The sequence below is a fragment of the Rattus norvegicus genome, chromosome 20 (assembly GCF_036323735.1).
Source record: "Rattus norvegicus strain BN/NHsdMcwi chromosome 20, GRCr8, whole genome shotgun sequence".
Taxonomy (NCBI): Eukaryota; Metazoa; Chordata; class Mammalia; order Rodentia; family Muridae; genus Rattus; species Rattus norvegicus.
In genome coordinates this window covers 25,812,616-25,829,901 of record NC_086038.1, presented here as the reverse complement: position 1 = coordinate 25,829,901, position 17,286 = coordinate 25,812,616, and the positions used below count along the sequence as shown (strand labels likewise).

The window sequence follows — 17,286 nt, the reverse complement described above, 5'->3', positions numbered from 1 at the left end:
CCCAGAACCATACCTCAGCTGATTGTACTTGTCCACTTGTACAACAATTCTCCCTAAAGAATTCTTCCTCTTTAGGAGCAGGCGCCGGTGCTCCTTCATTAGTGAGCATCTTCCCATCCCTCATTACGTTCACTTCAAAATGAAAGAAAAACCCTGGACATCCTGACTGTAAGACAAGCTGTCAGAGACAACTAGGTCTGTGACAAAGATTTCTAACTCCGCTTGAAAAGTCTTTATGAATTTAAAAACAGGAAAATGAACATTTTGAGGTACTTTAAAAATAAAAATCAGGGCTAGAGAGCTGGCTCAGCGGTTAAGAGCATGGACTGCTCTTCCAGAGGTCCTGAGTTCAATTCCCAGCAACCATGTGGTGGCTCACAACCATCTGTAATGGGATCCAATGCCCTCTTCTGATGTGTCTGAAGTCAGTGACAGTGTGCCCACATACATAAAATAAATAAATCTTTAAAAATAAAAAAATAAAATAAAAGTCGGTGTGCAGAGGGGAAAAAAATCTAAAAGGCACTGTAAGAGAAATTTGTTATAATCATTCCAAGAACAAAAAAATAAATCCAGGGACTGGAGAGATGGCTCAGTGGTTAAAAGCACTGACTGCTCTTCCAGAGGTCCTGTAATGGGATCCCATACCCTCTTCCAGTGTGTCTGAAGACAGCGACAGTGTACTCTTATACCTAAAATAAATAAATCTTTAAAAAAAAATCCATAGCAAAAATTCAAAAAGTGATCACATTTGCACCAGTTAGCATTATCAAATTTGTTGAAGGTATTAAGCATTTACTTTCGCCACCAAACCCAGTCTCAGAATTATCAAGTCAATGAGATGGTGAGAAGCATTTCCAGTCTTGTGAAGTAGACCAAGACGGGGGAAAAGATGAAATCTTAGTCAATGAACTAAGCAGACAACACTTTACCAAAGAATCCACAGGAAACAGGAAAAAGAAATCATTGTGCATTATGAGCTTTAAGATGTGAAGCTAATTACAGTTTAATAAAAAAAGGTATTTAGTTTAAAAGGCAGATAGCAGCCAGGCAGTGGAGGTGCATGCCTTTAATCCCAGCACCCAGGAGGAAGAGGCAAGTGGATCTCTGAGTTTAAGGCCAGCCAACCTGGTCTACAGATCAAGTTTGAGGACAGCCAGGGCTACAAAGAGCAAAGATGTCTGAAAAACAAAAACCCAAAGAACAACTCCCCACACACATGCACCATACCCAGAAACAACAAAAGCCAGATAGTGATACTACAAAGTTATTTACCAAAACCAGTCTCACAAAAAGACAGGAGTTGGAAGCTGGAGAGATGGCTCAGCAGTTAAGAGCACTGGCTGCTCTCACAGAGGTCCTGAGTTCAAATCCTAGCAACCACATGGTGGATCACAACCATCTATGAAGGGATCTGACACCTTCTTGTGGCACATAGGTACACATGCAGAGCAACTCTTACAAACTTGACCTAGACCTTAGAAGAAACGGAGGCAAATGGAAGGTAAAGCAATGATCTGTGGGTAGGTAACATAAATAAGGACCTGGCAAAGATCAGAAAACAGAAATGAATTCATCTCCCTGGGGGTGTGGCAGGATGGGCTGCTAGCCAAGAGAATAGAAAAAGAACAAGTTCAAACCCCACTGGGGATGAAAGCTCTGACGCACCTGGGGCTCCCTTTGTGCAGGCAGAGTTCCTCTTCTTGCTGAGGCCAGTAGCACCTGATTTCTTGTCCTTCTCCTTCATCTTGGCCCTCTTCCCACATCGAGGAACAGGCTCACTGAAACACAGTCGCCTCTTCCTGGTTGGCCCATTGACTTGGATGGCCCCAGATTGGATCTTGGCTTTCATCCCTTCCACGGAGCCAAATTCATCAGTGTCTGCAAGCCGGTATAGTGGCAGGACGTGTAGCTGCTCATCCCCAGGAACACTTCTGTCACGGCCATCTTCTCGAATCAATGTACAAACCTGAGGACAGCAAGGGAGAATAGGCATATTTTAGCATTGCTTAGCATCATGTACAGCAGGTGTGTTGGTTTGAAAAAACAAAAAAATGGCCCCTTAGACTCATATATTTGAAAGGGTGTGTTAAAAGAGTTTAAATCCACATTGGTATAGAACTCACAGAGATCCAAGAGTCTTAGCACCCTAATTGCTGGGATTAAAGCTTTGTCTGGCAACAAGTATTTCCTCTTATTCATACTCTAATGGTTTGAATAGTTTGGCCCCCGTAGACTAATGTATTTGAATTCCTGGCCCATGGGATGTGATACTATTGGGAAGCATAATGAGCTTTGTTGGAGGAAGTGTATCACTGTGAGAGTGGGCTTTGAGGTCCTATGTTCAAGCTCTGCCCAGGGCAAAAGAGAGGCTCTCCTGGCCACCTTCAAATCAAGATGTTCCTTGTGCAATATTGTATCTGTCTGGATGCTGCCATGTTCTGGACACTGGAAGGCAGCCGCTATTAAATGTTGTCCTTATAAGAACTGGTGTGGTCATGGTGTCTTTTCACAGTGATGGAAACTCTAACTAAGACACATACCTTCCAATAAAAAAATCTTTCCAATTTTCTTTCAATACAATTACATTTTAGGAGCACACCTAAAGCACAAAGGACTAAAGTACTCAAGTGCATACCACAGTGCTTCCATTGTTCATGTTGTGAATGTCCTTGTGAGAATGAGCACAGAAATCCATGCAACAGGTGACACCAGAGAAAGGACGCCCCTCTTCATTACCAAGTCGACAGTCTCCAGCAATGTCTTCATATTCCACCTTAGAAACAAATGTCAAAACCATAAGATAATGTTTTTAAAAAGATTTGTTTTATATGGTTTTGTCTGCACATGGGTCTTGAACAACATGCATGCGTGTTCAAATGCCAGAAGAGGGTGACAAGATCGTTTTGAGCAGTCTTACAAATGGGAGCACCAAATCTCTGTCTTCAAATTATCAGCCAGCATTCTAAATAACTCAACCACCTAACCAGGCAAGATCTCTTCCCTACTATATTCTGTGTGTGAGTTTTGTTTTGTGTCTAGAAATACGTAGATATATGTGGAAGTACCCAGGTAGGACAATAAAGGTGTATCAAGGCTGGAAGGCAAAATGGCTCAATGGATAAAGGCCCTTGTTGCTGTGGCTAGGGAACTGAGCTATCTACCTCCAAACAAACACAATGAACACCCTCATCAGATAGAGGTGTCGGGCTGGAGAAATGGCTCAGCAGTTAAGAGCATTGACTGTTCTTCCACAGGAATCGAATTCGAATCCCAGCATGAACATGGCAGCTCATAAATGTCTGTGATTTCAAGATCTGACATCCTCACACAGACATGCATGCAGGCAAAACACAAATGTACATAAAATGAAAAAAATTAATTAAAAAATGAAAAAAACTATGCTGACAAGAAAGCTCGGTTTTTTTGTGGGGGATAGAAATAGAATTTCTCTATGTAGCTCTTGGCTGTCTAGGAATACTCTGTGTAAAACAGGCTGGCCTTGAACTCAAAAATATACCTGTTCCTGCACGGTTTCCAAGCACTGAGATTTAAAAAGTTTTGAGCCATCACCCCCAGCCCAGTAGGTACGCTTAACCACTGAACCATCTTTGATAAACAAAGTCTCTTATATATCAGGCTGGACACCCACCTAGGTAGGTCTGTCTATTTCCCCTAGAATTTTGTTTATTTTTGGCAGTTCTAGAGATCCTAAAGGATAATAAAACATTACCTCTCAACTGCATAACCCACTTTTGCCTAAGGCATAATTGAATCACTGAGACTATAAGTGAAGTGTAGACTAGACGGGAGCATTTAAGGCTCTCTCAAAACCCAACAGGAAAACCCTACTTGAAGACTTTTGAAAGGTAGCAATAAGAAAGCGTACATTTGAAGAGTATTCAGGCTAGGAGAGATGGCTCAGACTCTAAGGATGTTTGACATCCAAACCTGCATACAGGAGTTTGCATCTTAGCACCCATCCAGAAGGGCTAGTTTTCTGTGTATGCTTTTCCCAAAGAGGGTAGAGAGAGGAAGGAGGGTCACTGGGGTTTAAAGGCTATCAGTAAATGTGAGAACCACGTTCAGCAAGAAATACTATCTCAGAGACATAGAATGCTTAAAAAAAAGAACCTCGTCCCTGGTTTGTGGTCTATACACATGTTTACACACAGGCAAGTATACACACAATCTGACAACTATTTTTAAAAAAGTACACATTTAAAGGGAACTTTGTAAAACTAATATGAATAGTAACTTATTTGACATAGAAATTTGAAATAATCTTAAGGTCATTATGAAAGTTTCATAAAAAAAAAATACCTGATTTTGATAAGCAACTGGCGCCATCTGCTTATAAACTGGAGCTAATACTGTAGCCAAGTCTTGTAAATTCTCCTCAAGCTGTTTTTCCTATAGTAAAAGATAATTCATGTGATGTAACTTTAAAATACCATGTTAGCTATGTTAAAGTGAGTTACAGGTGTGTATAAAACTCCACTTCAAATAATTCCATGTGTGGCTAACATACAATTCATATTTACCATAATACAGTGGGTAAAACAATGGTAACATTAGAAATATATATGGTGAAAAATATATTCCAACATTACTCTTGATGTTAGAATAAAAGGCACACCTACTTAATAGAATTGAACACAGACAAGGGTCCTGAAGGCAAACCGAGCTATAAAGATATGCATGCAACATCTTATCCAGTTTCAAAAAAGCACTACTGTCATCTAATACCTGGTGTACCAGCCCAGGAGGACTAGGTTCAAGACTAGCCAATGTTACATGTTTAACTTAGGTTCTTGCTAATTGTATTAGTCATCTTCTAAGTATTTCTCAGTCTTCCTCAATTTGTAGTATTTATACTAGCTAACTACTAATAAACCTTAGGGCTTTATTTACTTTTTGCATCAGTCCCATATGCACATAAAAATCCACAGTGCCTAAAATAGCAGAAAGGGCTGAAACCTGGTTTTCCCAGCCTCTACATGGCTTTATTTGAGTAACTGAAATCTTTACAGAAGTTCTGAGCAGGGTCCATGTTTCAGGTTACAGAAACTGTACATCCTTTAGCAAAGTTTTATACTTATCTAAACATCAAATGCACTTCACTAGACTTGTTCTTTAGCTGCAAGAATTATAGGGGTTTTTCTCATTTTACAGTCCAATATAGATTACATATAAAATGTAAACATTGGTTGCCACCAGCTGTTTATGCTGTCTCCAACTTTCCTTGCATTAAAAGTAAAGGTGAAATGGAAAAGAAAGAGAGAGATGCGGGCACAATGAAGGGGTACAAAACTAGAGAGTCGAGGGTCGTGAGGAACAGCCTTGATGTGAGTGGCTGGTAATGCCACCTGGGACCATGGTGGCATGTGCTACCAGAACCATGTCTGGGTCCATGGCCCTGCAGCAACAGGAGTCTCTCATGACCAAAGGCCAGGAGGACATCTCTAGTCTGTCTAAAGGAGACATGTTGATGCTTGAGGGCTATGTAGAACTGACCCCATCCATCAACTGGGCATCATGCAAGAGCTGTCCTTCAGGGTGTGAGAGTAAGAGCTGACCTTGCCTGTAACCTCCTACAGTACTCTGGGAAGCAGCCTTACACATTGCAAGAGTTGTGGGTGAGCTAGTCCTGCAGGTTTGAGCTTGGGAGAACTGGTCCTTGCTACTGGTCTTCCTCCAAGTGGCAAGGAATGGGAAGGGATACCCTCCTCCCGCACCTCACCCCTGGCAGCAAGTGGGAGGCCTGGCCTTAGGGTTCAGAGAGCCAGAGAGCTAGCCCTGCCCCTGGCCCTTTACTTGTCCTGGGCACGTAGCAGAGCTGGCCCTGAATATGGGAGTGTCAAGTGAGCAGAACACCTGGAGCATGAGAGCCAGTGGGCTGACCAGCTCCACTTCAGGTGTCCTTCGGGTTCAGATCAATCATTTTGAGTTGACCCACCCCAAAATCTACACCATCAGCAAACTGCTGGAGCACATGAAGGGGCCAGTCCTGCAGATCCAAAGCTGCAGGACACAGGGCAACAACAGGACACCTGAGAGGAGTCCCTGTGAGGATCCAGTGTTGGTAGAGTAGGAGAAGCCAGAGGCCTCAGACAAAGAACATTTACAAGCAAAGAAATGTGGACATCACAGCTTCCACAACTAAGCTATTTTTTTCTTTATTATGGGGAGGTTGTAAGGGTGGAGGAGTAGCTATGAGGGGAGGCAGAGATAAATGGAATTGGGGTACATGATGTGAAATTCACACAAATATACACACACAATAAAAAAAGAAAGTTTGATAAAAATATTGTGATGCATCAGAGAAAGTGATGATTCATACATGTGATTATGTGGAGTGCTTTGAACTATTTAAAGGCACCTATTTAGTGATGATAAGGGGACATGTTTGCAAACCACCATCTCTGGCATGAATAATCTTTACCCTAATAAAACATAACATTCCCATACCTATTCAGCCATGACTGCTCCCCTGCATTCCCTTATAATGACTTATAAGTTGACACTTCAATTTAAAAATACTGAGTAAAAAAACTTGACTAACCTCTCTGCTTATGAGGGTCTTTCGTTCTGGAATGATCCATCCAGTTTTCACATCACTTCCTTCAGAACACCTTCCAGTAATTCTCTTATAGTAGTCCTGTGGGAAGTAAACTTTCTTAGTTTTGTTGTTTTTGGAGACAGGTTTTCTTTGTTTAGTCCTGCAACTGTCCTGGAACTCACTCTATAGACCAGGCTGGCCTCCAACTCAGAGATCCTCCCGCCTCTGTCTCATGTGTCCTGGCAATTAAGGCATGTACCACTACCACCTGTCACTTTCTTAGTTTTTAAAATGTTGGCAAATGGGTTTGTTTGACTCTGGCTGCCCATAAAGCCCTAAGTTCTTTTAATGATGCTTCCCTCTGGTGTTGGGGAGCAGGAAGACTCATGGACAACAGTAATAGTTGAAGTCTTTACCTGACTTAGAATCTAAGTAGTGACGTGCATATTTTAGTAAATTATGACTGCTTTTCAAGAAACTTTTTAGGTACTTATACATGGTTATATAATGTAGATGACACACTGAAAATTCAAAAAGAAACTCACATGTAAGGGATAGTTTGGAGCAAGTCTGAATTTTCTGGGGTTTGCACTTCTCCCAAACTTACAGCCGTTGAAATACATGCTCCACGAACAGCCAAAGGAGAAAGACGCTCCGCATGTTTTTGGGTTGGTGCCTTGACAGGTGCAGGTACGTCTGGAAGATGGTCAGCAGGACATTAAACAAGGTCACAGGAATGAGGAGTCATGCATGATTTATGAACAGGTTATAATATTTATCCATTGCTTTTAAGTCTCTTCATTCAGACATACCCTAACTACTTCTAGCCTCAAACCTAACAGGAACCCTCTTTACTTTGAATCCATTCCTGGTTCTTATTTAGCTAACAAGATTATTCAAGGTTCTAAAGCCAGGAGAAAACAAACTTTCCTGTGTTCTACTTTAGAGACACGAGGAGAAATAAAGGCAGAAAATTGAAATCTTACTTCTCACTAAAAACTTTGATTTATTCTTTGAACTTTAGCTCCTTTTTGTCTAACATGACCTCGGTAAGGAGAGTGCACTATACTAAATATACAATCTCTGCCAATTTTAATGAGATGATGTTATGAGTATTACAACAGGAGTAATGAAAAGAAAGATTGCTTGGCTTGTAGCATTGCTGAAGCACTAAAGTAGATTCTAAATTAGCAAGTTTATAGTTCTGGGCCAGCTATCTAGATCTTACCCCAAAAAAATCTATGAATAAATAAATAAACAAACAAGCAACAAATGAATAAATTTGTAAATGACAGGAAGGAGGATAGAGCACCGGCTCCATCCCAGTGAAGGGCAAAAAAAAAAAAAAAAAAAAAAAAAATCCTTAATATCTGAATTTACTGAATTTCTTCTTTATTTTTGTTGGAATCAAGCCCAGCAAGTTCCACAAGCTCGGTAAGTAAGTAAGTACAGCACCCATGAGCTACTCCTCAGCTCAGTGTTCACTTGGGGGAGGGTGTGGAGATCACCACCAATAATGGAAGCCAAAGCAAAATTCCACTGATGTTACTTCTGTATTGAATTTGTTATTGAGAGGCCTCAAATTTTGATAAATATTCTGTTAAAGACCTTTTGGATCAGATACCATGCCAAAAATGACATAACTTTAGATTTTGAGGATATACATATATGATATAAGATACACACATATATATGCTGATTAAGATAATGAACATGGCCCTAAATTGACTAGAATTTTTTTTTATCATTTAAGAAATGTTTACTGGTGTTTTCCATGCATATATGTCTGTGTGATGGCGTCATCACTGGAATGATAGACAGATGTGAGCTGCCATGTGGGTGCTGGGAATTTAACCTGGGGTCCACTGGAAGAGCAAGCATCTCGCCAGTCCCAGCCGAATACTCTTAATTGCATTTTCGGGGTGTTGGGAGGAGAGGAAACACAAGGTCTCACTACGCAGTCCTAGATCCAACTCACGGAGGTATCACTCCTCTAAAGGTGTGTAGCAGCCTCCCGAAGGTAGGTTTTCCTTTCATGGTACTTGAGTCCTGCTACTCACATGATAGTCTTCGTCTTATCAATTTACTGTTCACAACAGAGGAAAAAAGTCAAGGGAGAACCAAGTAGATCTGATTACTTTTTGTTGAGGGTACATCTTCGGTCAGTGGGATGTCCGCTGTAGGACCTCAAGTTCTCAGTGAGCTCCTTGTACAGGCGGTCAGCCATTAGTCGAGGGATACCTTCCCACAGGAGGATAAGAACAACTATCACAGCCGTTGAACAGTAATGGTCCACACGCTCACGAACCAAACAAATAACCTTCTCTTCAGGACCACTTCTTCTAATCACCTGAAAGAACATAATGTATTCATCTATACAAGCTTTATCCATTGGGAACCAGACTTTTTTCCTTTCATTCTTTTCCTTTTCTTTCTTTTTTTGGGAGGGTGGGGTGAGGTAGGGTGGGGGAGTCTTATATAGCCCAGGCTTCAGACTCACTGTAAAACAAATGAAATGAGAAAAGCTTTTTTCATTGAATTTCATGTGTATGGTGTTTTAACTGTGTGTGTATATATATATATATATATATATATATATATATATATATATATATATATATCATATATCATATAACACATATGAACGGGTAGTGTGAGTTACATGCAGTTTTGGAACACCATATGGGTACTATGACCTTGTAGTGGCTATTCCTGGTTGTCAACTTGACTCTATCTGCAATAAACTACAATCCAGAGTTGGAAGGCTCACGCGTGATCCAGATCTTGAAGCTGGAAGATACAAGTTTCTGACCTGGATCTTGGAATGGAGATCTTGAGATAAAGTGGCTATGAATCCCAGGAGATTAAGACAAGGAGATCTCTTGAGTTCAAGGTCATCAGGGACAAAGCAAGTGGTACACACCTTTAATGCTGGAGACCTTCATAAGGACATTGGAAGAAGGAAGATTCTCTCTTCTTTATCTGCCTGTTTTGTGGAACTGAGTCACTGCCAGATCCTTGTACTTCCATTCATGCTGCTACTGATCATTGTTGGAGAGTTGGACTACATACTAAGTCATGAACAAATTCCCTTAGAGACTACCCATAAGTCCTATGATTCGAGAGAACCCTGACTAATACAGACCTGAACCTTTGACCTCTGTAAGAGCAGGAGGAAATGCTCTTAAATATTGAGTCATCTCTCATGGCCTGGAAACAACTTATACCATGAACTCTTTGCATCAGAGGCTAAGGTGCTCTGCCTGCTGCTGAGACAGTCTCTGTGTCACCCATGAGGGCTCAGATGCCCTGCTTGGTTGAACTGATTATACCCCAGGATTCATCTTCTGAGCATGGTGACTACAGCCACAGGGCACTATGCCCAAGAAAACTGCTTTAAATTAAGGACATTTGTCTTATTTGAAGAAGTCAGTAGTGAAAAACAAAGAAAGTAAATACATCACTTAGGAGCTATGTACGTTGTCAGAATACTGAAGGTCAAAGAAATGGAACTATCATGGCAGTGGGATACTCTAGATTTCATGGAGTCCCCCTCAAAAAAATCCCTATGAATTGTCTGACTGAGTTTTAAAAACGAGTCTTCCGAGTTAACAGAAGTGGTATAATCCAAAGAGAACATGATCTGCACTGTAAAAAGTCCAGGTGAGATAGAGCTTAGCTGAGAGAGTACTGGCCTGCCATGCATGAGACTATCTCTGTTTGGTCGAGCACAAACATAGCACAAAGAAGTGCATATGTGACTGCAATCCCAGAACCCCTGAGGGAAGGTCAAGAGCAGCAGAAATTCAATTATCCCTAGCTAGACATCTAGTTTGAATCCAGCCTAGGATAGAAGAGACCCTGTCTCAAACAAATATTAGTAATCCTTTCAATAAATGGCACCATTTAGCTGTCCATGGGAGATGGGAGATGGAGGAGGTCCATTTTCCTGAGCCTGCCACCAAGACTAGATCATCACTAAATCACATCATCAGCTAGATGTGGTGGGGCATGACTTTAATCACAGCATTAGGAGAACAGAGGTGTGTTCCAGGCCAGCCAGCACTACACAGTGAGACCCTATCTCAAAAAAACAAACAAAAACACCAGGGGAAAAAAATGTAGGAATTTGATGCATGGAAGTCACATGGTGCAGAGCACTGGCTACTTGTGAAGAGAACATTTATATGCCATGATATATATGTGCCAGCACCCAGCCATCCACTGATATGCACTAGTAATAAAAGTGTAAAGTGTACACATATATAAATGTAAAAATGTACATATGTAAAACTTTATGGGGCTGGAAAGATGGCTCAGTGGTTAAGAGCAGTGACAGCTCTTCCAGAGGTCCTGAGTGCAATTCCCAGCAACCACATGGTGGCTCACAAACTATCTATAATGGTTCCAACGCCCTCTTCTGGGGTGTCTGAAGAGAGCAATAATGTACTCATATATATATATAAAATAAATAAATAAACCTTAAAAAAATAAAGCTTTAAAAAAATCTCTATAGTATGTAAAAATCCTGGAGGAAGGAGGTTCAGCATATATGAGCACCTAAGTTAGATTCCCCAGACCAACATAAAGTTAGGCTTCCTGACATATACATTTAATCCCAGGACTCCTCCTGGTTTCTAGCCAACCAAGGAGACACACTGAAAAGTGTCTAAAGTATCTGGAGCCCTATCATAGTAGCAAAGTGCTTCACTGGCAAGCACTGGGCCTTAAGTTTCATCCCTAGTGCTATAAAGGGAAAAAAACTACAAAACCCTACACCCTACCATATAGATACACCACATATACATATACTACCTTCACAAATATAAAGGTAAAATAAATCCCAATAGAAAGGCTAAAATGAAAAAGATACAAAATATCAAAACATGAAGACACTGAATGTTGAACACATTACATATGAAAACAAATAACTACTCCGAGCCAATTTTAGTACCAACAAAACTCTGGCAGAAACATAGGGCCAAAGGTCAGGCACCTGCAGTTACAGAAGAGCCCTCCCTCCTTTCTATCTCCTAGCCCTAGCAGGAATTCTATCTGGGAATGGAGTGGAAGCAAGTGATGGATCCAAGGCCCATATTATTACACAGATGTTACTGCAGGAAGCGAGACACAGAGACTCAGCTGAAAGCTACATAGGTGTGGTGGGGACAGACCTGTAATCCGAACACTCATCAGACTTTAGGGCTTAGATAAGAGGATCAGGAGTTCAAGGACATGCACAGGCATTGCTACATATCCCAAGATATACAGAAACATACATATAAAGATATACATAATTTGTGAGTTTGAGCTTTATGCAGAAATGGGTTACTTGAAAAGAAAACCGAATATTGGCTCCTGGTCATCACAGGCTTGTACTGACAAGTTTCTTTAACCATTCTCTAGTAATACAGAAAATAGTCTCTGCTGTTTCAGATTTGTCTGCCCTATTGCAGCAACTGAAGCTCCTGAGTACAGTTCAGAACAGCACAAACACTTGTTAAACAAATGATTAAAAACCACAAAGTCTTGTGGAGTTACATTTCAAACCCTAAAGTTGATACTATTAATCAGAAACAAAATGGTGTGTGTGACCAAACTAGCCAAGCTTACATTATGGTAAATGCCAGCCAGCAATTAGAGGCGAAGGCAGAAGAAACCCAAGGCCCAAGCAAGGCCAGTCAGGGCTATATGAAACTGTCTTAAAATTGAAAAAGTGAAATTCAAGTTAAATCTTGGTAAATTTTGTACCTCAAAGGATGTGTCAACTTGTAAATTGTAGAAGCCAAGGGGCAATGTGACTTAAGAAAAACATTACCCCAAATCTCCATCCATCCATCCATCCATCCATCCATCCATCCATCCATCCATCTGCTTTGGGGTGAAGTCCCAGGACTTACTGAGCAACCATGGTTACTTTGCATACACAGGACATGATTTCAAATCCTTACCAAGCTCAAAAAAAAAAAAAAAAAAAAAAAAAAAAAAAAAAAAGCCATGGACATGTATCCCTTTAACCAGGGCTTTGCAGAGCAGGTAGAGGAAATAATGTGATAAGTAAGAAGGCATCTGTGGTCCTCCCCTGCCATTCACATGAAGGACATATTCACACAGTTACCCTTCCTACACACACCAAGCCAAAGCCAAGACTTAGGTTTTATAACATGCACTATGCATTATGAAGCTAACATTCTTCAAAATATCTTGCATTCTATTATTATTTTGGAGATTGAGTCTGGCTGCATAGTACAGGCTCGTCTAGTACTTGGGACTTCAGCCTCCTGAATACTAGGATGAGGATCATACCTCCACACCCAGCGTTCTTGTTTCCATAGATAACAGTCTAGACATGGACTTTGCATGTCATAGAATCACCCTTTTATTCTTTTTTTCTTTTTAAAGATTTATTTTATGTATGCAAGTACACTGTTGCTCTCTTCAGGAACACCAGAAGAGGGCATTAGATCTTATTATAGATGGTTGTGAGCCACCCCGTGGTTGGTAGGCACTAAACTCAGGACCACTGAAAAAGCAGTCTTAACCTCTGAGCCATCCCTCCAGCTCATCCCCACAACCATTTTATCCTTTTATTGATTGATTGAAAAAGAGTCCACACTTACCTCTATTCCTCAGCTTCCCAGCCAATAGTCTAAGGGATGGAGATAGATCTCATTGAAGCACACTTGTCTAGTGTGTATAATGCCCTGATCTCCAGTTCCAGAATAAACTTTCTTTCTCCTCAAGACAAGATTTTTCTGTGTAGCTCTTACTGTCTTGGAACTCACTCTGTAGACCAGGCTCTGCCTACCCTCTGCCTCCCAAATGCTGGGATTAAACAATGCACCATCAGCAGCTATAAGCTAACATTTTTAAGTACGTGTGTGTATAGTCTCAATAGCATAGCATTTGAGAGTGTGAGAAGGTCTTGGATTCAATATTCAAACCACAACTAAATCGGTAGATATGTAATTTAAAATTTCTCTCTGGGCTAGGAGTGGTGGTGCTAGCATTTAATGCCAGGACCTCTGTCTAAGAGGCAGCTGTATCTTTAAGTTTAGGGCCAGCCTGATCATAGAGAGGTGCAGGCCAGGGAGCACATTAACATCATTGGATTCACTTTCATTGATTAATAATAGTTCATGGTAGGAATAGACTACATTTTGTTGCTACATTTCTTTATTGATAAACATTGGTTCTTCATCCTTTTGATAATCGATTGATTCTTGGTGGATGGTTGCATACAGATTTTTGTGTTTCCTTTGAAAAAATATGTTGAGACAGGAAGGATTATCTAAATCCTTCCAAAGTAAAGGAGCCATTCCCATTAATGGTGGGTGAAGTTACAGCTTCTAAGCCTTCAAAAATATAAGTGAAGGCACTCATCAACAAAGTCAATGTAGAGATTAGCACCTTAGAAGTTGGGTGGGTCTGTGTCTTAGGAAGGAACAGATCCAGGGGCTCCCTATTTATTAGCTTTCACCTGCCTTACAGTCAGTCTCTCCAGTCACAGCCTCCCAGACCATCTTCTCAGCTGTCGGCCTCGAGGACCAGCCAGCACTGTCTTTTTGGGCTTAGCTTCCCATTGAAGATCAGGCAGGACATCCCAGATCCAACAAAATGTTCCATCAAATCCTGAGGGCCTCCCTCACCTACTTCTCTCTCTGGGTTTCTATTTTGATGGGGATAACATGGCTCTGGAGGATATAGGCCACTTCTGCAAATTGGCCTAGGTAGAACCATCTTGGGGCCATGCACTCTTCCAGGATGTGCCTTTTCATGACCAGTGGGATAAAACTCAGGAGGCTGTGGAAGTCAGGCTGCCTTGGCCCTGGAGAAGACCCTGAACCAGAACCTCCTCCTCTTTGTGACTTCTTGAATAACTACTTCCTAGATGAGGAAGATGCACAACCACCTGACCATCTTGGGCTGGCAAGGTCATATCCACCACAGAAGCACTTGTTTCAGCCATTGTCTCTGTGCAAGTATCTCTTTTAAGAGGCTCACTTTCAACTCAAGCACAGCTAGGAAGTCTCCCAGCCTTCTAAGGGGACCCTCCTCTGCTCTGTACTAGCCAACCTCAGGACTTTCCCCTGAAATTCTCGAGCCACTAGCCAGCTTTGTAACCACTCTGGAGCTCCTCCCAAGTCTTGGAACAAGTGAGAGTAAAGCTTTTTGAAATAACAAATAATAAGTTTAGACTTGGAAAGATGGGTAACATTCAGCTAGAAGAGTAAGTTTCCTTCTTTAGCATACATATATGCATGAGCACACACTAATACACATATGTATGCTAATGTGTACACATACACACTCACACTCTTTCTCTTCCTCTCTCTCTCTCTCACACACACACACACACACACACACACACACACACACACGCACACACACACGCACACACACACATAAAAGGTTCATTAGAAAAAGAAAATATTGGTCGACACCTCTGTCTCCTGCGCGGGATACGTGTCGGCCCGGAGATCTCCGTAATAGATCTCCATAATAAACCTCACCTTTGCTTATTAAAAAAAAAGAAAAAAGAAAAAGAAAATATTAAAACAAATCAACACTGCCTTCTTATGCATATATTTGTTCACAGTGGCCCTTTCTACAGTTATAGCATCTTGAGAGGCTCAGGCAAGAGGGTCATGTGTTTAAAATGCCCAGTGCTTAGAGATAATGAGATCAGCCTAAGCTGATCGATCATAAACATGCAAAAAGAAAGAAAAACTACTCTCTATTCTTATGCCTATGACTGTTTATGCCTGCGTGTTTGCTCCTGCACAAGTGCACCCACTGCCCAGAAAACAACTCTGTATATCCTGGAGCTAGAGTTACAGACCATTGTGAATCACTGTGTGCTGCTGAGAATTGGAGCGGTCCTCTGAAGAAACACCCGAGCTCTTAGCCATGGAACTATCTCTCTCTCCAGTCCTAAGCTTCATTTGTATAGTCAAACAGCATACCAGATTATGCAACATTCCCTGATCCATTTCTTGATTCTCCTGGGGACCAAGTTGACATTCCTCATGATCTCTTCCTCCCTCCAAAATCTCCATTATTTTCCTGTTTGCTTTTTGCCTTTAAGGTGCATAACCACTAAAGGCACTGAGAAACTGCCATGTTTTACCCTATGAATCATGTATGTGACAAAGGTGACTGAAATCTAAACAGGTATTAATAATTTTATGACTATGTCTTTTTATTTAGAAGTCCTTTACATGGTTTTGTAAATATTTTCTCCCATCTCTGTCTGCTCTTATTTCTGTATCAGTTAGAGGCCTCTGTAGAAAAAAAATTGAATTGTAATTGAGTTTATCTTTCCTTGTCTTCCTCGAGACATTGAGCAACAACCTGGACCAAGAACTAACTGCCAATTTTTGCGCCTCAGCGATGGGATTAAAAGTGTCAGCCCAGCCACCATACTTGAATTTACTTTTTCTTAGGACATTTGTACTACAGCTGTTCCTTTTAAGAAATAATTTATATAGTTATCTGGCCATTTCAGAAATATTTACTGCTAAGTATCCATGATCATATTGGCATTCATTTTTGTTTAAGTCATTCAAGGTTTATCTGTCAACTATCAATTCTGTTCCATTGACTGTGTGTCTAATCCCATGGCAGTAACAATTACTTATTGTGGGATTATGTATTTCTTTACTCTGATAAAGATCATGACTAAAAACTTTGGGAAAAATGAATTCATTTGACTTACAGGTTAGAACCCAGCATTAAGAGAAGCCAGGGCAGGAAATAGAGAACTAGAGGCAGGAAGTGAGGCACACTGCTTACTGACTTGCTCAGCCTGCTTTGGTTGGTTGGTTTGGTTTTTGAGACAATTTTTCTGTGTAGCTTTTGCTATCCCAAACAGAACTTGCTCTGTAGACCAGGCTGGCCTTGAACTCAGAGATACCCTGCCTCTGTCTCCCGGGTGCTAGGATTACAGGTGCCTGTCAACACTGGCCAGCCATGAAATTATATTTTAACTCAATTTGAAAAGAGCAAAATGTAATTTCTACCATTAGATACATTAGGATATCGTGTGTGGAAAGGTTTGAGGGCCTGAGTTCAACTCCCCAGAACCCACGTAAAAACACTGGGAGAGACATCATATCTTAGCATTGCAAATGGAGAAAGGAATATATCTGGAACTCATTGACAAGCTCTAGGCCAATGAGAGCCCATGTCTCAAAGAGGTAGGTGTTCAGAGTAGCCCAGGAAAAACCTCCATAGATTCCTGCATGTGTATGTGCACTGGGACACAAACATCATAGGACCCATTGTAATAGATTAATGGCTTTCAAAAACCTATCAGCATACTAAATACTGTTAGTATATCTTGGTAAGTTAAAAGTGGGGGTTGGCAATATGGCACCCTCAGGCATTCCTAAGTTAAGACCCTCTGCCTCAAGTTAGTCATGGATTCCTAAGATGGTGTGGTAGTTGGAATGACAATGGCTGCCAACAGGCTCAAATATTCCAATGCTTGGTCACCAGAGAGTGGCATTATTTGAACGGATTAGGAGATGTGCTGTTGTTGGGAATGAGCTTTGAGGTTTGAAAAGGCCACGACAAGTCCACAGTCAGTCTCTCTCTCTGCCTACAGACCAGGATGTAGAACTGCTCCAGCAGCAGCCACCATGCTGCCATGCTCCACACCAAGATAACAATGGATTAAACCTCTGAAACTGTAAGCAAGCTCCAATTAAACATTTTCTTTT

At 41.1% G+C, this 17,286-nt stretch overlaps 1 protein-coding gene across 3 annotated transcripts in view; it reads right to left on the bottom strand.

Annotated features, from left to right (window-relative positions):
• The window catches only part of Tet1 (tet methylcytosine dioxygenase 1), a 72,793-nt gene that overhangs the window by 9,697 nt on the left and 45,810 nt on the right, over positions 1–17,286 (bottom strand). For all 3 annotated transcript variants that reach the window (XM_039099324.2, XM_063279662.1, XM_039099325.2), the window contains exons 6-11: positions 8,701–8,912; positions 7,108–7,258; positions 6,566–6,661; positions 4,324–4,413; positions 2,639–2,776; positions 1,669–1,969 (exon numbers count right to left, since the gene is read on the bottom strand). In XM_039099324.2, coding sequence (XP_038955252.1) covers positions 1,669–1,969; positions 2,639–2,776; positions 4,324–4,413; positions 6,566–6,661; positions 7,108–7,258; positions 8,701–8,912 — 988 coding nt within the window. The remainder of the gene's footprint in view (positions 1–1,668; positions 1,970–2,638; positions 2,777–4,323; positions 4,414–6,565; positions 6,662–7,107; positions 7,259–8,700; positions 8,913–17,286) is intronic.